Below are 27,435 nucleotides of genomic sequence, written 5' to 3'. Positions count from 1 at the left end.
ACCTTCCAAACCCTCAACTTCATGGACAACAACTGGTGTCTCTTGGCTTGGGTTGCCAACAAAGTGCAGCTGCTCTTGGGTAGCTTTGTCAGCAATGAGGATGTCTATCTTATCTTGTAGAGCCTTCAACTCCTTCCTCGTCTGCTTATCATCTGTTCTACTACCTCTGTCGTGGTCTCCACTGTAGACTGCATCACTTTTAACCATGTTGTCAACCAGCTCCTCTGCATCCTCCTCAGTTCTCCCCAAGAAGAACCCATTGCTAGCTGTATCCAGTCTGGCCCTGTACTTAGGAAGAGCACCACGGTAGAATGTGCTCAGCAAACTCTCCTTAGAGAAACCATGGTGTGGGCATTGAGCTTGGTAGCCCTTGAATCTCTCCCAGGCTTCACTGAATCCTTCCAAGCCCTTCTGTTGAAAGCTGGAAATCTCATTTCTCAGCTTAGCAGTTCTTGAAGTAGAGAAGAACTTCTCCAAGAATGCTCTCTTGCAATCATCCCAAGTGGTGATAGAGTCGCTGGGTAGAGACTTCTCCCACTGACGTGCCTTATCCCCCAAAGAGAAAGGGAATAGCTTGAGCTTTAAGGCATCTTCGGACACACCATTGGTTTTTGACAACCCACAGTAGCTGTCGAACCTGTCCAAGTGATCAAATGGATCCTCTAGAGCCAAGCCATGATACTTGTTGTTCTCGATCACGTTGAGGAGTCCTGATTTGATCTCAAAGTTGTTGGCTGCCACAGCGGGTGCTCGGATTCCCAATCTATGACCATGAATGTTGGGGCGATCGTAAGTGCCAATGGGTCGAGCTGCTCGCTGTTGGTTAGCTGGAGCATTGTTATTAGCGCCATTGACGCCTGCATCATGCTGATGAACGTCTCCCATATCAGTGTTCAGTCTTTGCAGTTGAGCCTGTTGCTCTTCTTCTCTTTTCTTTCTAGCACACTCTCTCTCTAAAGCTCTGATGTCTGCAGCTCGTGGAACTAGGTTTGATGGACCGTTGCTCCGCAAGTTCATACACCTGTAGAATAAGAGGAGGTGAAAAAGAGTCAGTAACAAAAGAAAATAAAAATGACTTAGTCTCAAGCAATTGACTAAATCTCAATGTTTAAATCTACTCAGAATTTGGCAACGGCGCCAATTTGATGTTAGGAGTTTTCAAGGCTCCTAAGACAAATGTTGTAGTATAAATGATTGTCGAACCAGTTCTGAGAGATATGAAAGCACCGAGAATGCAAGTAATCACTTAATCTAAGTGCAACCAATGGTTTTTAAAAGGGTTTTTAAACTATAACTAACTAAAAGGAATAACTAAATGATACTTTCTTAACTATGGGAAAAGAGAACTCATGGATATAGGGATTAGACCTCGGGTGATCAAGTTTCGAACTAAGGATGGCAAACGATCAATCAAACTATCAACCTTAAGCTTAGACACAATCCTAAACAAACTCTATGTCTAGATGAATGTTCATTTACTAACACAATCCAAGCATCAAATGTCTTTGGTTGAATAATATGAAAGTAATCATAACTAGCAAGTCCAATGGCTATCTTAGCACCTCTAACAACAAATGTCTTTGGCAAAGTATGCTAAAAGCTAGGAAGAGTTGTCTCGGGCATTTCCTCGAACACCTTTCGGGTGAGAAATGCCTAAAGATCAACAACTGAGTGGCCAACTCAGAAGATGCATTAGGTTCACTCTGCTAGCAAGGAAATATGAATGATCTACACTAAAACATCCTAGCTCTAACCTAATCACCCTTAATCTCCCTAACCCATGAATTCAAAGGGGGATTACTCACTAATCTCCATGATTCCTCTTAAACCCATGTTGGATTTCAGATTAATCATGTAGAGAAACACAAAAAAATAGATATAAGAACACAGAATTTCAATAACAAAACTGATCAATTGATTCAAGAGATGACTTTCCAAAGGTTTTTGGTGGTTTTTCTTAAGAACAAAGATGATCTGCCTCCTGGTGGCTTACAGAGTATTAAAACATAGGTTTAGAAAATAAAAACGTGCATCATGAAATGACCAAAAGGCCCTTGAGAAATCATAAGTTCGAGCAGAAATAAGACGCGGAGCGACCTCCGCTCGTCGCTCCGAGTAGTCGCTCCATGCTTCGGGAGCGACCTCGCTGTGTCGCTGCGAGAGGTCGCTCCGGACTCGTTCTCGCATCTCCGGGTGATCAAAACGCGAGCGACTCTTCCCTGTCGCTCTGGTAAGGTCGCTCTGATAGGGAGATCAGAGCGACTTGACGGTGTCGCTCCGGACTGGTCGCTCCGGTAAGGTGCTCGCCCAATGATCACTTTAAACACTTCTTTTGGACTCCAATTGCACCAAAATGTCTCCAAGAACTCCATGTGGTACTCCAATACCTGATAAGGACTCATGTATGCAAAATGCAACCTAAACATGGCTAAATCCTAATCTATATGATCAAAATGCACATGGGTGAATGGATAAAACATTAGAAATATGCAAGATATCAGTTGTCTATGCCTCCTCAGTGGCCTCCTGCTCTGCCTCTTCACTTCGAATCCTCTCTTCCCGATTCCCTGGCTTGTCCATTCTCTAGAGGCGTATGTTCTTCGGTTAGGTATGTGCTCTGGTCAATTGTTTCAGCACTGGAGTTAGCTCGTTGGTTCTCAACGGCTTCAAGCGTGCAAGTGGTTCTCGTGTCTTTGACTCCTTGCTTTGAGTGCTTGGTTTTCGCTCACATCACAGCATCACTGAGGTTCGTTTGAGGATTGGTGGTGGTGTGCGGTTTCATTTTAGTGCAGGTTTGGGGCTACTGGTCAGGGTGTGCAGAGGTTGCAGCCTGTTTTTGCTTGGTCTGGCATTGTGTATAGGCTGGTTCCGAGTCAAATAATTGCTTGTTCTAGCTGGTGTTGGTGTTCTTGGCCTCTACCTTTACAGTTTGTTCATGTGGGTGTATGCTAAGAGGTACTCCGCGAGCTGTTCTCGGCTGAGCCAATATCTTTAAGAGCAGTTGCACCGGGGAGGCTAAAATTACCGGGCTCTGACTCTCGGTTTAACTTGGTTCAGTCTTTTGCGGCAAGCGGTAGGTACCAAACTGGTCGTGCTTCTGGATTGTTATTCTAGTGTGTTGTGTCATGCTCCGATTTAGGCTAGATTGAGTTTTGTTTAGATTTTGTTTTCTTTTCTGCTTCTTTGTTAATCTCTGCATGTCTGTCAAAAATTGAAAAATAATAATATTTTTATATTTTCACTAAAAAAAAAAAACCATGTCATCATTTGTGGCACACAACATATCCAACACTTTCACACAGCAAGATATACGAACCCGTAGTATAGAATAAAGTCCGTTGCGCAACTGCAAGCTCCATCACGATGTCGACACTAACTTGTTTCTTTCTCTAACTTGTTTTCTATCAAGATTCTCCTATTTAATTACTGTAACACCCGTATTTTCCAAAATAACTTAAATAAATAAAAAGTCTGAAATCTCCATTTATTACTTCTCAAAAGTCCACTCCAAAATCGTAAATCCAAAAAATGACTATAAATCCAAATAACATAATAAATCCTGAAAATATCGATAAAAGCATAAAATCCGCAAGTCTGAAAAAGACAGAAATAAAACTCCCAAACACGCAAACCACTCACTTGAGTAAATAGAAGTCCCACTATGGAAGTTTAGCTCTAACATGAACACACACGACGCCTAGCGCGTCACACAAACCAAACAATGCGGTGATAGCATAAAGCTAGTCCATATACCCCGCATCTCCTCATATGGATATATAATACGTAGCGTCGCTAGTACAGTATGTCTCTGTACCCCCGCCCTCTCAAGTAGCGTCCATGGTACAAACGTCTCTGCACCACACGCCCGCACAAGTAGCATCGCAAGTCCAGACGTCTCTGAACCCCTGCCCGCACAATCAAAGTAGCGTCGCTAGCCCAGACATCTCTGAGCCCCCGCCCGCGCACATAGTCCCTACTAATAACTATGTATACATACATATATATATCGCATCTCTTAACATCACACAATCCAATCAACGGTTGAATCCTCTAGACCCCTAGTTCCAGTTTACAATGGATGAACTAACTAACAATCAAGACTCAAACAGACACAATTCAAACAGACGGATCATGATTCGAAATCTAAACTAACATAGGAAGAATTCTACACTGGTACGGGATTTACGGAATAGACCCTCACCTTAGCCACTGGCAGGAAATAAACAACGGAAGATGCGGTCAACTGAGGTCAGCTGCAACACGACAATCAGCGACTTAAGTTTCCTAAAATGGAACTTTTCCAAAAATGGAACCTTTCCTAAAATGGAAACTTTCCTAAAATAGAAACTTTCCTAAAGTAGAAACTTTCCTAAAATAACAACCTTTCTAAAATAGATTTCTGTAACTAGAAGTAAGGAGGCGACAAACTTACTAGAAAAATCCGCCGGAAGCTCGTCAAGAAATCCCGCCGGAAGCTCGCCCAGAAATCTCGCCGGAAGCTCACCCGGAAATCCCACCGGAAAAATTCACTAGTGACTGGTTGTCGAATAATTCAACAACAACTCGTCACACGCAAAGAAATACTTTGACTTAATGAGAATAAAGAGAAAGGGTGGAGTTTCTTATATAAGAGAAGGGAAGGGAGGTAGGTTATCTAAACTTCCAATGTGGGACAAAATAAAACGAAGGGTTTAGGGTTTTAATTAATAAAAACAAATGAGCTTTCCCACATTGGGTCACGGTCGTTACAATTCTTCCCCACTTAATCAGAATTCGTCCCGAATTCCAAGACGGAACACGAGAAAAACTTCAACGAATACGAAGGAGAGAAGAACACGAGATGAAAACAAAAGGAAACAAACAGAAACTTGATTTTCATCCACACCAAAAGAAAAAGTCAGAAACGCTAACTACTAAACGAATGATTCTGGACAGAAGGGTGTCACTTTTATTTTGAAATTCTCAATCCCCAACAAACATTGAAAACCGCTGAAATCCGAGTCCCATAAATCGCCGTCCCGGGTCAGAGCCGGGACGGAACCCCGCTCTGATACCAAATTGTAACACCCGTATTTTCCAAAATAACTTAAATAAATAAAAAGTCTGAAATCTCCATTTATTACTTCTCAAAAGTCAACTCCAAAGTCGTAAATCCAATAAATGACCATAAATCCAAATAACATAATAAATCCTGAAAATATCGATAAAAGCATAAAATCCGCAAGTCTGAAAAAGACAGAAATAAAACTCCCAAAGCACCAGCCCGATAGCAATCACTCCTGCTCGTCAGTCTCATCTGAAAGGGGAAGGAATGGAGGGTTGAGCAACAGGGGAGTTACTCCGTGAGGTATGGGATGCTAAACACGCAAACCACTGACTTGAGTAAATAGAACTCCCACTATGGAAGTTTAGCTCTAACATGAACACACACGACGCCTAGCGCGTCACACAAACCAAACAATGCGATGATAGCATAAAGCTAGTCCATACACCCCGCATCTCCTCATATGGATATATAATACGTAGCGTCGCTAGTACAGTATGTCTCTGTACCCCCCGCCCTCTCAAGTAGCGTCCATGGTACAAACGTCTCTGCACCACACGCCCGCACAAGTAGCATCGCAAGTCCATACGTCTCTGAACCCCTGCCCGCACAATCAAAGTAGCGTCGCTAGCCCAGACATCTCTGAGCCCCCGCCCGCGCACATAGTCCCTACTAATAACTATGTATACATACATATATATATCGCATCTCTTAACATCACACAATCCAATCAACGGTTGAATCCTCTAGACCCCTAGTTCCAGTTTACAATGGATGAACTAACTAACAATCAAGACTGAAACAGACACAATTCAAACAGACAGATCATGATTCGAAATCTAAACTAACATAGGAAGAATTCTACACTTGTACGGGATTTACGGAATAGACCCTCACCTTAGCCACTGGCAGGAAATAAACAACGGAAGATGCGGTCAACTGAGGTCAGCTGCAACACGACAATCAACGACTTAGGCTCAGATTCTCCAAAAATAAAGTTTCCTAAAATGGAACTTTTCCAAAAAATGGAACCTTTCCTAAAATGGAAACTTTCCAAAAATAGAAACTTTCCTAAAGTAGAAACTCTCCTAAAATAACAACCTTTCTAAAATAGATTTCTGTAACTAGAAGTAAGGAGGCGACAAACTTACTAGAAAAATCCGTCGGAAGCTCGTCCAGAAATCCCGCCAGAAGCTCGCCCAGAAATCTCGCCGGAAGCTCAACCGAAAATCCCACCGGAAAAATTCACTAGTGACTGGTCGTCGAATAATTCAACAACAACTCGTCACACGCAAAGAAATACTTTGACTTAATGAAAATAAAGAGAAATAGTGGAGTTTCTTATATAAGGGAAGGGAAGAGAGGTAGGTTATCTAAACTTTCAATGTGGGACAAAATAAAAAGAAGGATTTTGGATTTTAATTAATAAAAACAAATGGACTTTCTCACATTGGGTCACGGTCGTTACAATTACACTCTCTTTCATTCATGTCTTTGGAGTTTACGAGAATACTTCTTCTTACGCTAACTTTTTCATGATCCCGACGAAATCTTCTTGGTCACTCAATGTTCTCCATCGATGTTCGATAATCTCAGATACTATTTCCAATTATTATTATTTTTAATTTGAATTTTGTGAAACTGACTATGGGTTTTAATGTTTAGGTTATTTGGAAACTGTTTCCTCTATACTTGTTTGGATCAGATAAAGATTCTCTCTCAGGTATACTTCATCGAACACAACGTCAACGATCTCCTTTGAAATAAAGATTCATATTTTGACCATAAAAAGAAAAAGATTAAAACTATTTTTTTCTCCCTTCACAAGTCTTTGCATGTTGTTTGAAGTTTCCTACCTTTTTTTTAGGTAACAAGAAGTTTCATACTTTGTCCACAAAAAAGAAAAGATTGAGTGTTTTTTTCTCCTCACTCCAAAATCTTTGCATGTGATTTGAAGTTTGAATGAGTAGAAAATCAAAGAACAAGTACTTTTGTTCTGATATGTTTGGTTTTGTTGCAATGGGTCATCTGTTTACAGCAACAGACTCCATCTTGCAGGTAGTTCCTCAGACAATGATGGCTGCTTCTTCATCAACCATCCTTTGCAATGCAGGCGAGTCTGACCTTTGTCGTGACGACTCCACTGCGTTTCTGCTTAAGTTAGTAGCCATTGCTTCCATTCTCTTAGCCGGAGCTGCAGGTGTATCTAGGGATGTTAAAACGGGCTACCCGGACCCGTTTAGACCCTGTCCGTTTAACACCCTGCCCGTTTAGACCCTGTAACTTTAAGCCCGTTTACTTACATACCTTTTTAAACCCGTTTAATTTTAAACTCGTTTAGTTTTAAGCCCATTTATTTGGTACGGTCCGTTAGACGCGTTTATGTTTATGGCTTTTTTTTTTTGGTGTAATGGTTTTTTTCTCTTCTAAATGCAGTTTTAATTTTTTTTTTTAAATACCATGTTTTTAAATACAGTTTTGATTGATTATTTCACCTGTTTAATAACATGTAATGAACCTGATTTCTGATACTCAGAAAGTGAAATACAACAAACCATAGAGAATCTGAAAATACATAAAGTTTACTTATAAAGAAACTGCAAACCATAGAAAAATAAGATAGAAACCAACTTCAACCTCCTCCTTTGATCTCAAACCAACAACCCTTTCTCCATCTTCTTGTTATCTGAAAATATGCCAAACCAAAACATGAAAAGAATACATTTATTCGAATATCTAAGTAAGGAACATCACAGGCGAAGATAAACAGTGAGATAACAGCTAGCAATCATAAAAAAAAACAATGAAAAGAATCCACCTTTGGAATCACTAAACAGACGATTACTAAAAACCTCTTATTAGCGATGAACCACAACTAAGCTAGGTACACAGCAGAGTTCAAATTCAAAAAACACCTTCAAGAACACACAGTTTAAGTACCAAGAACTTCAGACAAGCCAACACATATAATATATAACACACGGTGCCTAAATAACCCACAAGTAAATATTTTTGAACATGGTTTGTTGGTTATACCTCTGGCTGTTTTTTCTATTGAGGTGTGGACTCTGAAGGATAATTATTGCCTTGAGTAGAAGAAGTACCACGTTCTTGGCCTGTACCGAAGAGAAACACGTGGTTCAAACATTGTATCAAAATCTGAAGAAACTGAATCTGAAGAACGAGATGGGTAATAATTCACTCAATCAACGAATCTCAATAAAGAAAAAGAAGAATCAACAAAATAACAACACTTCAATTCTGTGGAGAAGGAAAAAAAAAGACAGACACACGGATGAGTTTATGGTGCTTACAATTGAAGCGAAGATAGAGTTTCGGGACTCAGATTGAGTGGTAGTGAACGCGAGAGAAGAGGACTCCTGCAACCCAGAATCAAAATCAGAAGAAGAACTGTTTTAGAGATTACTGTTGAAGAAGATGAAAAAATGTCAAAACAAGCGGTTACCTTAGCTTAGTGAAGAAAATCGAAAGGACCCTTTTCTCGATTTCTCAAAGTTAGATTCGTATAGCTTTTCCAGATTTCATCTACTATGATGAGTTTGAGCCTTTGATGTAGAAAACCTAAAAAAACGGCGTTGTTTCATATTTTGTAGAGGAAAAAAATAAATAAATGGGGTACCCGTTTATACTTGAGGTGTTTATACTTGAGGTGTGCCCGTTTATATAAACGGGCCTTAAAGGGTAAACCTTGTTGAACCCGTTAATTTTTTACATATAAATAAACGGGTACGGGTTCTACCGTTTAAACCCCGCCCGTCAAAGCCCGCGGGCACCTTACCCGTTTTAACATCCCTTAGGTGTATCTATACCACTCGTCGGGAGAAACCGCATGTTCCTTCAAACAGACAGTAGTCTCTTTGTGACTGCTAAAGCCGGTGTGATCCTAACGACCGGGTTTGTTCACATGTTAGCCGGTGGCACGAAAGCTTTGAACAACCCTTGGCCCCTTGCTTACCGGAGTTCCCTTGCTCTAAGTTTCCTTTCCCTGGGTTCTTTGCCATGCTTGCTGCTTTGATCACTCTGCTTGTGGATTTCTGTTACAGGCTGGAGACTGGGTCGCCCAAATGGTTGTTGGAGGTTCAAATCGGATCAACCAAAGATGTGACCGGTTAGTCGATATGGTCTGAAATCGATTGTAAACCTGAAACAAAAGCAAAACCAATGAGATGCGGTTTATGATATGAATAAAAGAAACAAATCAAAGAGATAGAAAGGATAGATATGGCGGAATCAAGCTGCTGGATGTGTATCACTCTCAGCTTGATCAAATGATGGATTGAAGTGGATTTGCGGATGAAGGTTTGATTGAATCTCTCAATCTGATGGAATGATGGATCGAATTGATTGACTCTTTCAATCTGTGTACTGAGCTTATTTGATTTGCACAAATAAACTAGATTCACGAAATCAATAGAACAACAAAGAATCTCTCTTTGAATCCTAAAGACCGATATTTTATACAAAGAACAATCTTTGATAAAAACTGAATAAACTTTTTACTAACTTGGTGATTGAAGGTGTAGGTAAGCTTCTTGGGAACATATTGAATGCTGAAGACTTGGCCGAAATCTTTGTAGTCTTGGCTTGAAAAGACCTGTTGGGAATTGATGGCCAATAATTCCAAAAATAGCTCCAAAGATGGCAAGTCTGATCTTGCTTGAATCTGTGTGCTCTGGTGAGTGCTGGTGCATCTTAAGACTCTTAGACAAGTAAGGAATGCTTCCAAAACGCTGCAGCTTTGATGGCTTGGTCGTTCGTCACTTATTCTCCAAAGTGGGGATGCATCAAATTTAGGAAAGTTCTTAAACAATAAGATCCTCCTGATCATGTGGGCTCTGGTGCATGGTAAGAACTCTTCTACTCCTTCTGGATTGTTGGATATACTTCTCAGATGCTTAGAAACCTCTCCTGGTCGCCATTGTTTGGTTTGACTAAGATTGAACCGGTGAGACTCCAAATTAGGTAATTGCAGAACTGGATTGACCGGTTTAGGGAACTGGGCCATAACTCCATATTTCCGTGGACTTTTCTCCTCATTCTTGGCTTGTTGGAAAGCTAATAGATCCATATTGAAGTCCATGCGTTTTTTTGGGTCGTAACGCTTCTTTAGTGGGTTTGAAACAACTTCTAAACTCGGATATTCGCAGATGGACTGGCTGGATAACCTCCAGTTTGTAAAATTCATATCTTCTTGGTCCGAGTAGATTTGAAGATGATTCCAACTTTTCTTGACTCCTTGTTGAGTGTAGAATGCATGAAAATTGGTTTCATGGCAAAATTACTCCTGGTTGGTTAGATACGACGTTTTTATTGAACACATCTCCTGGTTGGTCTTTTGGTTAGCCGATTGGTGCAACTGATTGGCCTCTGGTTCAACTACTGATTTGATGGCCGCATCATACCCTCCCCCTTGAAAAAGTTTCGACCTCGAAACTGGATAATCTGTACCAAGATAGAGCAAGTCAGGTTTCATCCTCCTTTGAGATTCTAGGACCTTACCTTGGTATTTGATCGGTTTGATCTTTGATGGCACATCTGGTGGTTCTCCTTTGGGTAGGAGCGACATCACTACTCCTCTGTTTTGGTCTGGCACTCTGATGAGTGGTTCTTGATCTCCTGGGTCGTATGGAATCAAGAAGTTTCTTGTGGTAACTTCTTGTTTTACTTTGGCATCTAAACACCTTGTAATCTCCTTGTGTTGATCATCAATGTGATCACTTGCTTCTGTTCCTGAAATAAATTCGACACTTTTGGCAGTAAACAAGTGTATTTTATCTGGGTTTGAAATCTTATAAATAGGACAAGTAAAGTTTAGATTTACCAAAATGGTTTCAGCAACTTGAAGAATGATCTTCTTCATTGGACAAGAGTGCTCATTATTCTTCTGAACCCTAGGTTCCAAACTTGGGCTTCCTGTACCAAGAACACACATATTAGTTTTACTAATTGTATCTTGGTCATGGGTCATACCTGGTATAGTGCTGGTCGGATTGGCCAGTATGGATGCCTTGGAATCGATCTCCTTAGGCAACATGTGTCGCCTTATGTCTTGAGATTTATTCTGGTCCATCACGAGGGTTTCTCCTGGTGGTTCTTCTTTAATGGACTCATGCTCCTTAGAACCTGTATTAACACTTTTTGGCATAGACAAGTGCATTATACAAGCATTGGAAACCAACAAATCAGATTGAATTAAACTATCACTTATTTTTGAAATTTCAGTTTTCTCTCCTGGTGATGTTTCTTTCAATTTCTTAGATGGACAAACAGCAGCAAAGTGTCCACGTCTATGACATCTATAACATGTCTGATCTTTAAAAATTTTAGAGTTAGAGAACTTACCTTGGCTTCTTATGTCCTTTTGTTGGTTGAGAGTTTCTTTAGACCTTTGACATACTTCTTGTATCCCTTGTGATCCCATCAAAAGTGTAGGGATTGGTCTCTCTTGAAACTTCTCTGTTTGGGGACGACCTCATAGCTCCTTTGTGGGGTGTAAGGACACTTGATGTCACCTTCTTGGGCTTAAGGTCGTGAGCACTCATAGGCATAGAAGCAGATTCTGGTTTTAAGCTAGACACCTCTCTCCTTAATGTTGCTTGGTAATGGTGCTTTGATGTGGTGCTTGTCCAGCCTTGATACTTCTTGGCTGGAGAAAGTTTCTCAACCTCCTCTGGCTTCTTTGAAGTAGACAATGACTTCCTTGGATCAGGACAGTGGGCGTGCCTCTTCTCAGCAGCTGGTCTTGGCTTTGGTGTTGACATTGAACTCCACCGATTTTCTTGGTACATAGGCCTTGTGAGAATTTTGTTGCTGGCCCTGAGCTTTCTTACAAACTCTTATACATGTGTGCCTTAAGATCTTCCCAATTGAGTACTGGATTAGAGTAGTAAGTCTGGGCATCTTCTTGTTTCCACCAAGTGTAAGCCTTTCCAATAAGCATATCAAGGGCATATGATAGCTTATCTTCCTTAGGGATGTTCTTTGCTCGCAGCCACTGCTTCATATCATCCTCCCATCTTGAATAGACTCCAGGGTCCATGCTAGAGCCTGAAAAGACTAGATAATCAGGTGTGTTCCCACGTTCTGTTCTGGATTGCTTCTTTGTGGCAGCTGTGTTGATTGAGCTTTTCTAGTGGTGGTGGGTTTGGATCGGCCTGGTACTTTGTATGGAGTAACTCCATAGCTGGCTGGCGTCAGTGATTTCTTGAGAGGATTGCAACCCTGGGTAGGATATGGATCACATTCATCTTCCTCTCCCATACTGATTTCAGAATCAGTGTCAATGCTCCATGATTTGTTTTCTCAGCAACCTCCTTTCTTGTTAAATCTTGTGTTGCCTTGAGAGTGATCTGGTGGTTCAGGTTCAGGACTTTTTTTTTTTTTTTTTTGATTAAACTGGGGGTATCCCAGGCCCATGGAGAGGCCCAGACTAATCCCCAAGGGGAGGTGCAGCCCACAGATAGACTCTCTCTCCGGGTATTCAAATGAGCCCTAAAGCATAGGCACATATCCGTGTTAGGTGACCAGGATAATTGTGACTTAGTTTCGCGCAGCAGGTTGATCGAACCTAAAACGTGTTGGCTTCTCAGTCTCGTCTCCTTACCACTCGACCACAATCACCCGGTCGGTTCAGGACTTTCTTCACCAGGGTCGTCTCCATACTCTGAACTAGAGTATTCATCAGCAGAACACGACCTTTCACAGCCATCCCCCTTACTGGACCATGCTTGGTCGGTTTCATCAATATTGTAGTCTTGGCTTGAATCAAAAGAGTCTTCTTCTTCTGAGTAATATTCCATGGTTTCTCCTATGTATTTTCTCAATGTTTACCTTGCACAAACAAAGTGAAGAAGAATCAATTTGTGCCTTATCAAAACAAGGAAAGAAGAATAAAAAGAGAATGGAAACTTTGTATTTTTTTTTTGAAATTTTGTTTATGAAAACAAATGGAAATATTCACAAAACTTTTTTTTTATCAATGAAAGCACGAAATTTATAAAGGAAAACAAGATAAATACTTTTTTTTTTTTGGTTTTTAAATTTATCGAAACAAGGAAAAAACAATTTTTTTTAAATGCAAATGAACCGAAAAAAGAAACTAGGAAATGAGCTAATGCAAAAAGACTAAATGGTTTTATATATATATATATATATATTTAAATGCACAATATAACTACTATATGGTATGCACGAAATGGGTATGAAACAAATATGAGATTCCTTTTTTTTTTTTTTTAATTTTAAGGATGCAACATAAATGAGAAAAATTCAAAATGAGAAATTTTATGGTATGCAAAATTAAATATGGAAAGGGGAGCTGGGGGAAATGAAGGCAGACAACTAGACTAATATGTCAAAGGAATTTTGTGGATCAAACTAACAAAACTCTTTCTCTTTTTAATTTTCTTTTCTCAAGAACACAAAATGCAGAAATTCAAACTTGAAGCAAATAACAATTTTTATGGCTTTTTTGGATTTTATAAATGAAAACTAGCAAGGAATGAAAAGAACAAAGATAGATATGGATTGATATCACCTGATATAGGAGCTTTAAGCTCTGATACCAAATGTAAGCTCTGATACCAAATGTTACAGGCTAGAGACTGGGTCGCCCAAATGGTTGTTGGAGGTTCAAATCGGATCAACCAAAGATGTGACCGGTTGGTCGATATGGTCTGAAATCGATTGTAAACCTGAAACAAAAGCAAAACCAATGAGATGCGGTTTATGAAATGAATAAAAGAAACAAATAAAAGAGATAGAAAGGATAGATATGGTGGGATCAAGCTGCTGGATGTGTATCACTCTCAGCTTGATCAAATGATGGATTGAAGTGGATTTGCGGATGAAGGTTTGATTGAATCTCTCAATCTGATGGAATGATGGATCAAATTGATTGACTCTCTCAATCTGTGTACTGAGCTTATTTGATTTGCACAAATAAACTAGACTCACGAAATCAATAGAACAAAAAAGAATCTCTCTTTGAATTCTAAAGACCGATATTTTATACAAATAACAATCTTTGATAAAAAATGAATAAAATTTTTACTAACTTGGTGATTGAGGGTGTAGGTAAGCTTCTTGGGAACATCTTGAATGCTGAAGACTTGGCCGAAATCTTTGTAGTCTTGGCTTGAAAAGAGCTGTTGGGAATTGATGGGCAATAATTCCAAAAATAGCTCCAAAGATGGCAAGTCTGATCTTCCTTGAATCCGTGTGCTCTGGTGAGTGCTGGTGCATCTTAAGACTCTTAGACAAGTAAGGAATTCTTCCAAAACGCTGCAGCTTTGATGGCTTGGTCGTTCGTCACTTATTCTCCAAAGTGGGGATGCATCAAATTTAGGAAAGTTCCTAAACAATAAGATCCTCCTGATCATGTGGGCTCTGGTGCATGGTAAGAACTCTTCTACTCCTTCTGGATTGTTGGATATACTTCTCATATACTTAGAAACCTCTCCTGGTCGCCATTTTTTGGTTTGACTAAGATTGAACTGGTGAGACTCCAAATTAAGCAATTACAGAACTAGATTGACCGGTTTAGGGAACTGGGCCATAACTCCATATTTCCGTGGAATTTTCTCCTCATTCTTGGCTTGTTGGAAAGATAATAGATCCATATTGAATTCCATGAGTTGTTTTGGGTCGGAACGTTTCTTCAGTGGGCTTGAAACAACTTCTAAACTCGGATATTCGTACATGGACGGGCTGGATAACTTCCAGTTTGTAAAATTCATATCTTCTTGGTCCGAGTAGATTTGAAGATGATTCAAACTTTTCTTGACTATTTTTTGAGTTTAGAATGCATGAAAATTTTTTTAATGGAAAAATTCCTCCTGGTTGGTTAGATACGACGTTTTTATTGAACACATCTCCTGGTTGGTCTTTTGGTTAGCTGATTGGTGCAACTGATTGGCCTCTGGTTCAGCTACTGATTTGATGGCAGCATCAATTTCATGGGTACTCAGTACTATGAGAAGAAGCAAGAGAGGGAAGCTCCTCATCAGTCTGATGAACAGTCTCCAGGGAGTATTGTTGTCCCTGTGGTTGCGGATGGAGTGAATGATGATAAAGTATTTGGAGAAGAAGACAGTGGCGGCATTCACATTGTTGGCATTCATGCTCATTCTGCTCACCATACACATTGCCACCTTCAAGGCCATGGTTCGTGTGATGGATACCATAAACTCGACATTGGTCATGCTCATGACCATGGACACTCGCACGGAGGTTTGGAGCTTGGAAGTGGAGCAAGGCATATCGTTGTTTCTCAGGTACAAATCTCTGTTTCCTGATTCTTAATTCTTGTATAGTCTCAAATGTAAGCTCAAGATTAGTCTCACTTTATTAACATTGTTAGGTTTTGGAGCTTGGAATCGTGTCACACTCCATTATCATCGGTATATCACCTGGATTATCTCAATCTTGATGGACAATCCGGCCTCTAATAGCAGCACTATCGTTCCACCAATTCTTTGAAGGTTAGCTCTTGGTGGATGTATCTCCCAAGCGCAGTTCAAGACCAACTCAGCGACCATAATGGCTTGCTTTTTCGCCCTCACAACACCGATAGGGATCGGTATTGGCACTGCAGTGGCGTCTTCTTTCAACTCTCATAGCGTTGTAGCGCTGGTCACAGAAGGTATCTTGGATTCTCTGTCGGCAGGGATACTTGTGTACATGGCTTTAGTGGATCTCATAGCTGCTGATTTCTTGAGTAAGAGGATGAGTTGTAACTTTAGGCTTCAAATAGTTTCTTATATGATGTTGTTCCTAGGAGCTGGACTCATGTCTTCTCTTGCTATTTGGGCTTAGATTCTTTTCTTGCTGCTAGGTACAAATAATATGTATAGTTGTAGAATAATCAATATCGAATGTATTTTCTTGATTCTTCGAACGCGGAATGCTTGGCAATGCTTGGCAACAGAAGTTGATGTTGAGTGTAGTGAATCGCACTCTCAAACTCAGTATATTGAGTTTGTATTTAATTATTTTGTAATGACCCAAAATGGTAGCTCATTTCTTTTACCTATATAGGTAGTTTAACCTCTTCTCTTTTTCTTCATCCAGTCAAAGCAATACATTGCCATGGACCAGTTGTTGTTGAATTACCCAATGCCCAGCGAATTTTCTTGAAAGTTTTTAAGCGATTTTCTTGACGGGTTTCTTGGCGGATTTCGACGAGTTTCCGGCAAGTTTTCAGCGTTCCAGTAAGTTTACCGCCTCCTATTATATTTTTGAAAACTTTTTATTTCAAGAAAGTTTCCATTTCCAAAATTTTATATTTTAAGAAATTTTCATTTTTGAAGGTTCTATTTTTTAGAAATTTTATTTTCAAAGACACTATATGCAAACCTTTCATTTTTATGTCTTACATCATCCCATCTTTTTATTGATCATTTCCAACCAGTGGCTAAAGGTGAAGGTTAGATTCTCTCTACTCTGTTTAGAATTTTTAATTAATTTAGTTCTGAATATGTTTTTTCTCTACGAATTAAACATGTTTGGATCTATTTTACTTATTTTATTCTTTGCTTAAACAGAATATATAAATTTGGAAGATTCTGAGTGTTGAATAATTTGATTGATGTTAAAAGATTGTTATATATATATGTATACATATGGTATGAGATATAAGATTTATCAACCGAATACTGATGTAGTTTTTGGAGTGTAATGAAAATATGTCTTCATCTAAACTCAACATCAACCCTAAGTTATATTCCTTCTATTTGCATGTGTGTGTTGAGGCTTAGTGTTTTTCAAAATTCAAATTTAAGATTTTTTATTTATTTCTTTTAATCTTAGCCACAAAATCAAAATGGTCTTACCTTTCTCTTATCTATTTTATCATATCTTTGAGGTGCGACAGAGTGTATAAATCGAAACAGAAAGTTATACCAGCGCAAAGAAGGGTTGGATCGGTAATAACGAGTATAATAAGGTTGCGACCTAGGTGTGGTTGACATTATCTTTTGAGAAACTCATGGAGTCAAATTGAGAGCTGGCTGAGACTATATGCTGTTGAGATAAGCCTGAAGATTAAGGAAACTTGAGGAGCAAGTAAAAGACCTAATCCTATTATGATGGTATTAATAATATATTTAGGAGTTATCTAGATATATTTATGTAATAGGATTAGGAAGTTATAATCTCTATATAAAAGATATGTCAAAGAGTGGCATAACTTGAGAGTTAGAGATTGAGAGTTTGTGAACTTAAGTTTTTGAGTGAGTTTTCTTAAGCATTAATAAAGAAGAGTTAGTTCTTTATATTGACATACTTTCAATCTTTGATTCTAGATTTGGTATCAGAGCATATGAAAGATGAGTGGTGAAATCATAGCAATGGATACAAAACCAAAAGAAGGAGGAGGAACCTCTATTAAGTGTCTGATGCTTACTGCAACGAATTATACGGTTTGGGAAATAAGAATGAAGACCTCTTTAAAGGTGCATAAGGTCTGGAAAGCTGTAGAAGAAGAAACTCCCGACGGAGACAAGAAAAACATGGCCATAGCTCTTCTCTTCCAATCTATACCAGAGGTGTTGATTCTGCAAGTGGGCGAACTTAACACGACAAAAAAAGTATGTGAAGCCATTAAAACTCGACATGTTGGGGCAGAAAGAGTCAAGGAGGCAAGGCTGCAGACATTAATGTCTGGTTTCGAAAGACTAAAGATGAAAGACACAAAGAAGATCGATGACTTTAGCGGCAAGTTATCCGAGATTGCATCAAAATCTGCAGCTTTAGGGGTGAGTATAGAAGAATCTAAACTAATGAAGAAGTTTATGACAAGTCTTCCACGAAGAAAGTTTATACACATCGTTGCCTCTCTTGAACAAGTACTCGACCTTAACAAAATGACGATCAAGAAAAATTGATGTATGCAAACTCTGAATCGCAATCCACGCACCCTAACCGTGAGTACAACAGAAACTCTCGGGGCAGAGGACAAGGAGGAAGGTCATATTACAGAGGACGTGGAAGAGGACGATATAATGGAGACAGAGATACGTCGAGAGTCATGTGTTATGACTGTGATAAGCTAGGACATTATGCCACAGATTGTCCTGATCATCTTCTGAAGCTCCAAGAAGCCCAAGATAATGAAAATAATGATACACAAGACGCAGATGAGTTGATGATGCATGAAGTGGTGTATCTCAATGAGAAAAACTGCATACCTGAAAAGTACGAGACACATGCGGATACTGCAGACATATGGTACCTAGATAACGGAGCCAGTAACCATATGATGGGAGATACTTCTCTGTTTTGGATAATACAGTCATAGGAAAGGTGAGATTCGGCGATGATTCGAAGATTGATATAAAGGGAAAAGGTACTATCTCTTTAACAGATATGAATGGAGAAGCAAGAAGGATGAATGATGTGTACTTCATTCCCGATCTGCGGAGTAACATTATAAGCCTTGGTCAAGCAACAGAGTCGGGTTGTGACATAAGACTGAAAGATGATTATCTAACGATGAGTGACCAGCAAGAAAAGCTTCTTCTGACGGCTAAAAGATCAAAGAATCAACTTTATAAAGTGCGTATGGGAATCAGAGATGCAACACAACTTCACTAAAGTAAGATAAGCGAGTCAAATAGGTGGCACTACAGACTTGGACACATCAACACTGCTGCGATGAAGTTGATGATACAAAAGGAACTATTTATTGGGGTCCCAAGCGTTAATGTCAAAAAGGAATTGTGTTCATCATGCTTACTTGGAAAACAAGCAAGGAAGGTGTTCCCACAGTCAACGATGTATAGAGCAACCAGACCACTCGAGCTAGTACACGGAGATCTCTGCGGACCTATTGCGCCAAGTACTTCAGGTGGAAAACGATACATATTTGTGGTTATTGATGATCATACTCGATATATGTGGTCAATCCTACTTAAGGAGAAAAGTGAAGCATTCGGAAAATTCAAAAAGCTAAAGGGATTGATAGAGCAAGAAGTTGGAGAAACTATAGCCACATTCCGCTCAGACCGTGGTGGAGAGTTCACCTCTCACGAATTCAATATGTATTGTGAAGACAAAGGTATAAAGAGGCACCTTACGGCTCCATACACTCCCCAACAAAACGGGGTGGTAGAAAGAAGAAATAGGACGTTAATGGAGATGGCAAGGAGCATCCTAAAGCATATGCCAAATTACCTTTGGGGAGAGTCGGTGAGGCACGCAACGTATATCAACCAGATAGCAACAAGGTCTCTGAAGGATCAAACTCCGTATCAAGTCTTGCGAGGCCGAAAGCCAAATCTAAATCATCTTCGTGTCTTCGGGTGTATAGGCTACACCAAAATTGAAAAAGTCCATCTGAAGAAACTAGATGACAGATCGCACATGCTTGTTCATCTTGGAACAAAGCCCGGGTCTGAGGCGTATAGACTATATGATCATGCGACTAAGAAGATTGTGGTGCCTCGGGACGTTGTTTTCAATGAGAAAAGTTTGGAATTGGAAAAAGATCGATGCTGAGCACAAGAACTACAATGATTTTGAGGTGACACTTGGGGAGTTTGGCAATCATGGGATAGCTAGAACAGTTGATGTAACCATTGGTGATCATCAAACAGAGCATCCCGACAACAAAGACAACGAGAGTGATCATGTAGTAGCAGATGACAATATACCAAAATTTCATCAAAGGTGCACCACAAAGTACAATCATCAAAGAAACTGTATTTTCAAATGTTTAAGTTTGGATTGCATCAAAAGTTTTCCCGAATTTGCATGATCATAAGTTTTAAACAATTATCCATTGATATTACCAAAAGGTGGGCGAAACCAAGATCGATTACAACAGACAACAATAGATTTTACTAAGTAGCAACAAACTCAACCCAAAATGTAAAGACAATGATTATGAAACCATCAAAAGCATGTTGTGGAGCTTTGGTTTTAAACAATGTCATCTTCTCTGTGGGTCTCAATGGTAACATCAGAAGTAGGATAAGCCGCACAAGTGAGAACGAATCCTTCCGCAATCTGGTCATCATCGAGGAAACTCTGGTCAGACTGGTCAACAGATCCAGACACAACTTTACCTGCACAGCTCGAGCAGGAACCAGCACGGCAAGAGTAAGGCAAGTCGATTCCGGCTTCCTCAGCAGCGTCTAGGACGTAGACGTCGTCGTCGCACTCAACCTCTTGCTCTCCTTCAGGAGTGATGAACTTGACCTTGTATGTAGCCATGGCGATGACGCGTCCACCACGTGCGGTGCCTGATTTGAGACCGAAGAGGGATTGAGTGTTGGCTAAGGGGAGGGAACGGAGGCTGATAGGAGCTGTTTGACGACGAATGAAGGATGTTCCGACGATGGCGCTTGAAAGAGCTGTTGAGGCCATTTTTTATGTGCTTAGAAGACTTGAGGTGGTTTCTTTGTGAGTTATGGCTTGTGGAAATGGTGTGGAGTGTGTGAAGAAGATTAAAAAGGTGGGATGGTTGTGGAATCCTATCTTCCACGTGGCGCTAAACGTGTGGATTATTGGATTATTGGATTATACTTGGTGAATAGTGATTTGTTTCCTTTTTGTGTGTGTGATTGTGTTTAACACACTGCGCTATCTTGTTGAGGCGAGTTATACGTTTGCTTTACGACAGCTCACAGTCTCGCATATTCGATTTCTTGTTTGTATCTAAATTAAACAACTGGGCATATGATTTACAAATAAATTATTATTTATGATTTCATTTTCCGCGAACAAGTTTTGGGCGTTAATTGGGATTACGGGACAAGAAAATACGTTTTCAATCTTTTTCTTGCGGTTATAATTTTTAAAATAAAATTAGAAAATTGGGTTTTCTGGTGGCTGGCTAGCAGACTATAAAGACAATAGAACCAGCAAGTATCTCTGAATCCTAAAATAAATATAAATTTTTGATTACCATATAACCTCTTTCTCCATTCATTCTCAACTTTCCCTTGTGTATAATAACCTAGAAGATTCTTTCTAACAGAATTAACTGCCTCCAAGAACATTCCACGATCCATCTTTACCGCGTTTTTGGTTCGGTCACTCTCTCTAGTCGCACTTGATGTTTCTATAGATCCTTCTCACAAACAGATTTGATCCTAAGAACCCCACAGCTCCTGCACAATTTTTTCCCAGTTACCAAACAATCAAACCAATGCCACTTTTGAAGTGAGATGAGAGAGTGAAGAACAAACTAACCGCAAAGGATTCCGAGGCCCAGACAGAACATCAAGGTGTATCCGAAGTAGAAGCTGGTCTGGAAAAACCCAAACATCTTCGTCTTTACGTAGTAGTAATAGATCGAGTATAAGTAGACGTAAACCGCGGTAGAAGCAGCTGAGAAGAACGATGTCCATTGCCAGTGATAGTTTTCCGCATTCAGCAAGAAGTATGTTCCCACGATCGTCACACAGACGGTCACCACAAGAAGAATCAAAAAGACAAGCAGCATAAACCCGTACACATAGTATACCTGTCACGAGACATAAAATAGCCATCAAGAAATGAACAGTAAGTTTTGCTCTTTCTACGTTGCAAGAGATTTTTACCTTGTAATTCCAGAAGGATGTGAAGACAAAGTACATTTCAATGAAGATGCTGCCGAAGGGTAAGAGACCTCCCATAAGAGAGACTACTGATGGAGTCAAGTACCACTTTTTCTCAGGGATTGGACGTGGGATTGTCTTCACTCGGCATGGATTGTTTGGGGCACCACTCCAGTTTCTACCAACGACTGTCCCGAGGAGGGCAAGAGGGAACGAAATGAAACCCCAAATTACAAAGACGACCACCATTGTTCCGAAAGGAATAGCCGCAAGAGAACCGTAGAAAATGGCGACTGTGTTTAGGACGAATCCAATCCCAAAGCACAAGAATGGGAAGAGGGACGCTGTGAGGATCATGCATTTGATCCAGTGTTTACCTGAACAAACGAGCATAAGAGAAATTTGAGGATGAGTCAGAAGAGGGTATGTTATTGGAAATGTTGCGTGCTGCTTGCAACAAAGAAGGATACAACATACCACCACTTCTCGAGTACATTCCACCGCTCACATAACCAGAGATAAATGACGTCAGAGCGTAGCAAACTATAAAAGTTGTGACGATCGCTCCTCTCCTGAATAAGGTTAATAAGAAGTTTTCATTGCAAGAACGATATTCAGACAAAAGCCAAACTCTTATTCCATGAGAAACAACAAAATGAGAAACTGATTGAAAGTAAGTGTGTAATACATACCCAACATAAAGTGTCCCAATGATTGCCATTAATATGACAAGAAGAACAAGCAAAGCCAACTGGGCACCTGTGCCAACAACAGCCGACAGAAGAACCAGACTACTTGGTGGTCTGAACACATCTCCGTGCACGAGTTTCCATCCAGATTCTTCATTTACATCCCGTTCCTGTGCTCAATAATACAAACCGTCAGAAATTGCTCCACACTCTTGCACTTACAAGGAAGATAAAATTGACGAGTTGACAACATAATAGTAACACTAAAAGAACTTCTGCAGCTATTCTAGATAAGGGGTTGAGGAGACATCACCAAGCTCTCCAGGTCGTCGTCTTCCCGAGCATATTTAGCATAATCATTTCTGAGTGTCCTCATTAATATCATTGAGACCAAACCAGTAAGGAAGATAACCATCATGAACGAGTTAAAGATGGAGAACCAATGGATCTGCATGATAAACGAATCCATTAAAAACCCTTACAAAAAGGTTCCAATAAGAAAAAATTCTTAAGTCAACGTTTTAGCAGTTCCATCAACAAGCAAGAAAAGTGGCATTCAGTCTAATTACGCTAGCAGAAGGATGAAAACGATGAGACATAACAAAACATGATTTACCTGGTGTTCGAAGAACGGATAGTCTAGATAAACATCAAAACGACGAGCAAATGTGACATCGGTTGGGATCCAATTCACAGAATATGTCAAGTCCACCGTCCTCCCTGCTTCTAACGGTATTAGATTATCTTGTGTGAGATTCACATGAATAATCTATGCAAATAAGAAAAAGTCAGATCACAGAAAATTAAATATGAGATCCTTAATACTGCTTAATGGCAAAGAAACAACCAACCTGGTCTTTGTTGTATTTGACATTAATACTCTTATGAGTGTAAAGAGCATGCTTGCCGTTTTCACTTTTTTTTCCAGGAGGCAGCTCGCCCACAAAACCTATAACAACAATGAGATAGTAAAAAATCTATGTCAGGAACTGAAATTAAAATTTTGGTTGTTCAAACTGAATATAAGAAAATATCATACCCCACAAAGGCAAATCATCTGAATTTGCATCCACGTACGCCATAAACATAAAATGCCAATAAGAAGAAAGACAACAGATAAGCAAACGAAGGATGCTAAGAAAATTAGTTAGACCGATACAAGAATAGAGTATTTACGGTGATATTGTAGTATTAGCTCATTTTTAAACAATGTTCATAGCGCAGCAAGTTAAATTCCGTTGATGTACATAGAGACTTTCAATTTCAAATAAACTGACAGTAAAAGCCTTTTACAGTCAAAAGAATCATCAACTTCTTATCTTTGATGCTTCGTCATCAGTTATATGTATAAGTAAATGTGATACATACCCATAAATAACTCAAACCAGTAACTATTTTCGATGGCATCTTTGAAATGCTTGACCTTAGCTTCATCGAGTTCCAACTGACAGATCACGCCTCTGTCAACATTTTCTGGAAGTAAAACAGAAGTGGGGAATGTAAGTGTTGTGTAAACAAGATAACAAAATTTGAAAGAAAAACAAGCATGAGAACTAACATACTCAAGAACTTTATGTCTATCTGGCTGTCGATGAGTTCATTTCCACCAAGGACCTCACCAAGACCACCCCATTTGTGAATGCTATTTTCAGTTTTGCGGCAAAACGGGAGGCTATAATAGTTATATGTTTCTTGTGGATTATTATATGGGCCAACTTTGTTAACCCAAAGCGTAACCTTCTCATCCCCTTGATACTGGAAAAAAAAATCAGAAGAGGCAAATTTAATCACTTGGGGTAAATGAGAACGGACGGAAACACATAAGGGATCAAACGAGAGGAATAAACGAAAACCATAACAGAATCAAATATCAAGCCTAGACCTATATTGGAGCTTTTGTATGTTTGGAAAAGGAGCTTGCAGTCACAAAATAAGGAAGACATCTTTCTTTGGAATAGAAAAGAAACCATTACAATCTTGGAACTGCAACACTGTAATTTCCTCAAAATATAGGACTGTTCTTTAGCAAAGAATATTTTTTCTCTTGTTAGACGCATGATCTGGCTTTATCAAAGTATCAGATCAAACAGAAAAATGCAATTACGATTACTTATTAAAAGAGTGAGCTTCATAAGAAAATCTCAAAGGGAAAGAGGACATCCTGAAGGCAAAGCATTGAATATCCAGATCTTTAAACCTCATTATCCAAAACTGGAAACAACCCTGGTCACTACCTTAGATAGAACAATCAGGCAATCACAATTTAAGTTTAACTCAGAACTATTTGAAGCTAATTTCTCACAGCTCTAAAATCTATCAGATGTAGATAGCATACATAATACATCATCATAACAAGGCACTGAAAGAGCATATTCCAGCCTCACTGCTCTCTACTAAATGTGGCAAATTGAACCTATAATCACACCACAACATCCACTGACAATGATCGTAAACCTAGAACATAAGTTAAGAGTAATGATGAAGGCGATTTGTACATCAAACAGGCATGCGACAAGCACCAACTGGACTTTGTCGATTCAATCAAGGAAAACTAGAAATCATATCTATAATGCTGCAAAAGAAGCAGCTGAATCGAACATCCAATCCCGAACACACTCAAAATTTTACAGATCCGAGCCAAGAAAACAAACCCGTACAACATGCAACAGCGAGATCTACGAGAAAAGAACGGCAGACACTAAAGATTCAAAATCTAACCTTGTGATCTGACTCGGAGGCCAAAGCCGGAGAGAGAAGAAGGAAGACGCATGCGACAGCGGAGTAAACGGAGAAGAGAGAATTAACGGCGGAGGAGGACGACATGTCGGAACCCGGCGGAGGACCAGATCTGAGGGGGAGGCAGAGAAAACGGGGATGGAGATATGTTAGACCAGTGACTCGTCTTGGAGATACGACTCAGTTGGATATCTATATGATGTTACAGTTTTTTCCAATGTTTCCAAAACCATACCGGACATTGACTTGGCATGCTAACTGAGTCAATGGATCGGTCCATCTGGTTCACCGGGTCTTAAATTTTATATCAATTACTAGAATCTAACTAAAATTGATACATAAATAAAATGAAAACTTAAATGTAGTATAGGAATATAATAAAAATTAATTTATTTAGAAAGATATTTTAAAACATAAGATTTTTAATGAAATATTCTTCAATTTACAATTCTTTATTTTTTTTATTTTAACTTGAATCTGAGAAAACCAAGTTTTAATATTAAACCGGGTAACCGGTTTTACCGGGTTTGTCGGTTTAACTCAAATATGGTTTTTAGTACAACTTGAAACCGGTTAGAAAAGCGAGTCACGGTCTAACCGATCTGGTTTTCAAAACACTGATTTTTTTTTTGTTATAAGATAAATCGGCTATCACTTTGGTATAATTCTTTAATCTCTAGTTTAGGTTTTTGATCTTCTAGTTTTTAAGCTATCTCTGGTGTCTATGATGGACTCACAAAGCTTATAATGTATAGTGAACTCGGTCTAGTTAAAAGAAGACATTATTGAAGAAATTCAATTGTGAAATCAATTGTAACATCCCAGATCCAAGCCCATAATTTCTCCTTTTTTCATTAAAAAAAGCTCGTTAAAACTACGGCCCATTAGGGTAACCCTAAGTCTCCCTTATTTTTTCTTATAAATAAGAGAGCCAATCTTCTCTTTTCTGACATCAGAGAAAGCTAGCAAAGCTCTCAGAGATTCCGAAAGACCCGAAAACCCTAGCAGTCAAAGATCTCTCTCTCTCTCTCTCTCTCTCTCTCTCTCTCTCTCTCTCTCTCTCTCTCTCTCTCTCTCTCTCTCTTCGCCGCTTCTCTCTCTCACCTCGCCGGCTGCGTGTCTTCATCGGAGCTACCACCGTCCATCGCAGCTGTCGTCCACCGGAGCCCTATCCGTCGTCTTATCAAGTTTGTTGTTTGTAACCGGATCTGATCTCAGCCATAAGGTAAGGCTCAGATCCCCTTAATCCATCTTTCTCTTGTCATTGGGTATGACAGATCTGAAACATAAACCCTTTTCTCTTTGTTCTCGTGTAAGAGGAAACACATATATGAGTTTGTGGCCGCCTCTTCTTCCTTCTCTAGTTCCAGATCTGTACCGTCAGCAAGCTAAGATGAGGACCCGGCGGTGAACCCTTTTCAAGTTATATAATGTCTCGGGCATTAGTCCCTTGCTAATATTGTCTGGATCTAGGTCTGACTTGTGTTTATGTGATGAAAGTATGATGATTGAAGATTGTGATGAAAGAATGATAGGTTGTTAAAGGATAAACCGATTGTGTGTTGAAAATGAATGAGATGTGTCATAAGAGTGAAAGTGATGTAAATGAGATGATGAGATGTGTGATAAGAATGAAAGTGATGTGGCAAAAGTTAATGAGATGATGAGATGTGTGATTGCGGTAAGGCGGGGTTAGGTTAGCGGCGCCGGGTAAGATCGAGTCATGCCGAATTACCGAGTCTGGGCATAAGTGAATATGGTGAACATGGGCAGACGGGCAAGAGGAGCCTATGAGCTATAGAGGCTGAACTGTTAAAGCAAGTATGTGGGAAGTGCAGACGGAGCCACACAGGAGAGTGATGGCAGAAGGTGTGCTACCAGTGCGGCCAAGTAAGACACATCAGGAGGTACTGCCCTAATGGGAGGTAAGGCCAGCCTGTGGAAGCCCGTGGTGGTGTATGCTTCCGGTGTGGGATGAATTGACACCAGTCCAAGGATTGCAGGACGTACCTAGCAATGGATGTTGCTGGGGCAGCGGGACCAAGGGTGTTCATAGCTTGGGAACACAAAGGCATAGAACAAACTGCAGGTATGTTTTTGACCAAATCTCCTATTGTGTAAGTATGTGTAGAACGTCCTAGCTAGAGTCTAGTAACTTAGAATTAGTAAATCCTCTAAGGTTTGTCGAGGTCAGAGGAGTGGCGGCGCATACTCTTTTCGTACTGCTGCGGCACAAAATTTTTAAGTGCAAAGCTTAAAAGCTTAATAGTTATTAGATTTTCAAGGGTGCCTTCAAAGCATAGACCATTGGGTTGAGACCACTAGAGCCGAGAGAATGCCGATGAAATGGGTCTATGTGGAAGTACTAGTGGTTCTCGCTGGTGTGAACCTGCCTGGAGACCCA

General features: G+C 39.8%; 2 protein-coding genes, 1 long non-coding RNA gene, 1 other non-coding gene and 1 pseudogene across 4 annotated transcripts; 2 read left to right on the top strand and 3 right to left on the bottom strand.

Moving 5' to 3' along the window:
- Window positions 1-337: 337 nt before the first annotated feature.
- On the top strand, window positions 338-444 carry LOC125586618. Its single transcript, XR_007323156.1, has one exon. It is a non-coding gene; the product is annotated as a small nucleolar RNA R71 (small nucleolar RNA).
- A 6,166-nt stretch (window positions 445-6,610) lies between these two features.
- Window positions 6,611-15,880, top strand: LOC106394672 (annotated as a pseudogene).
- LOC106394673 lies at window positions 7,508-8,688 on the bottom strand. The gene is made up of 4 exons (XR_001278948.3): window positions 8,511-8,688; window positions 8,359-8,424; window positions 8,081-8,160; window positions 7,508-7,730 (listed from the first exon to the last, which is right to left on the bottom strand). It is a non-coding gene; the product is annotated as an uncharacterized LOC106394673 (long non-coding RNA).
- A 3,945-nt stretch (window positions 15,881-19,825) lies between the features above and the next one.
- On the bottom strand, window positions 19,826-20,685 carry LOC106396473 (ferredoxin, leaf L-A). The gene has a single exon (XM_013836872.2). It carries the CDS (start codon window positions 20,429-20,431, stop codon window positions 19,985-19,987), a length of 447 nt encoding a protein of 148 aa, XP_013692326.1. The 5' UTR covers window positions 20,432-20,685; the 3' UTR covers window positions 19,826-19,984.
- Window positions 20,686-20,827: 142 nt separating this feature from the next.
- Window positions 20,828-25,335, bottom strand: LOC106396316 (transmembrane 9 superfamily member 1). The gene is made up of 12 exons (XM_013836669.3): window positions 25,014-25,335; window positions 23,858-24,050; window positions 23,664-23,768; window positions 23,335-23,352; window positions 23,147-23,244; window positions 22,912-23,064; window positions 22,609-22,743; window positions 22,299-22,465; window positions 22,084-22,178; window positions 21,610-21,983; window positions 21,260-21,533; window positions 20,828-21,177 (listed from the first exon to the last, which is right to left on the bottom strand). The coding sequence occupies exons 1-12, from the start codon at window positions 25,116-25,118 to the stop codon at window positions 21,110-21,112; spliced, it is 1,785 nt and encodes a 594-aa protein (XP_013692123.2). The 5' UTR covers window positions 25,119-25,335; the 3' UTR covers window positions 20,828-21,109.
- Window positions 25,336-27,435: the final 2,100 nt, after the last annotated feature.

This window comes from Brassica napus, chromosome C4, assembly GCF_020379485.1.
Source record: "Brassica napus cultivar Da-Ae chromosome C4, Da-Ae, whole genome shotgun sequence".
Classification (NCBI taxonomy): Eukaryota; Viridiplantae; Streptophyta; class Magnoliopsida; order Brassicales; family Brassicaceae; genus Brassica; species Brassica napus.
The sequence above is the reverse complement of the archived record's forward strand: the minus strand, read 5'-3'. Positions and strand labels throughout refer to the sequence as shown.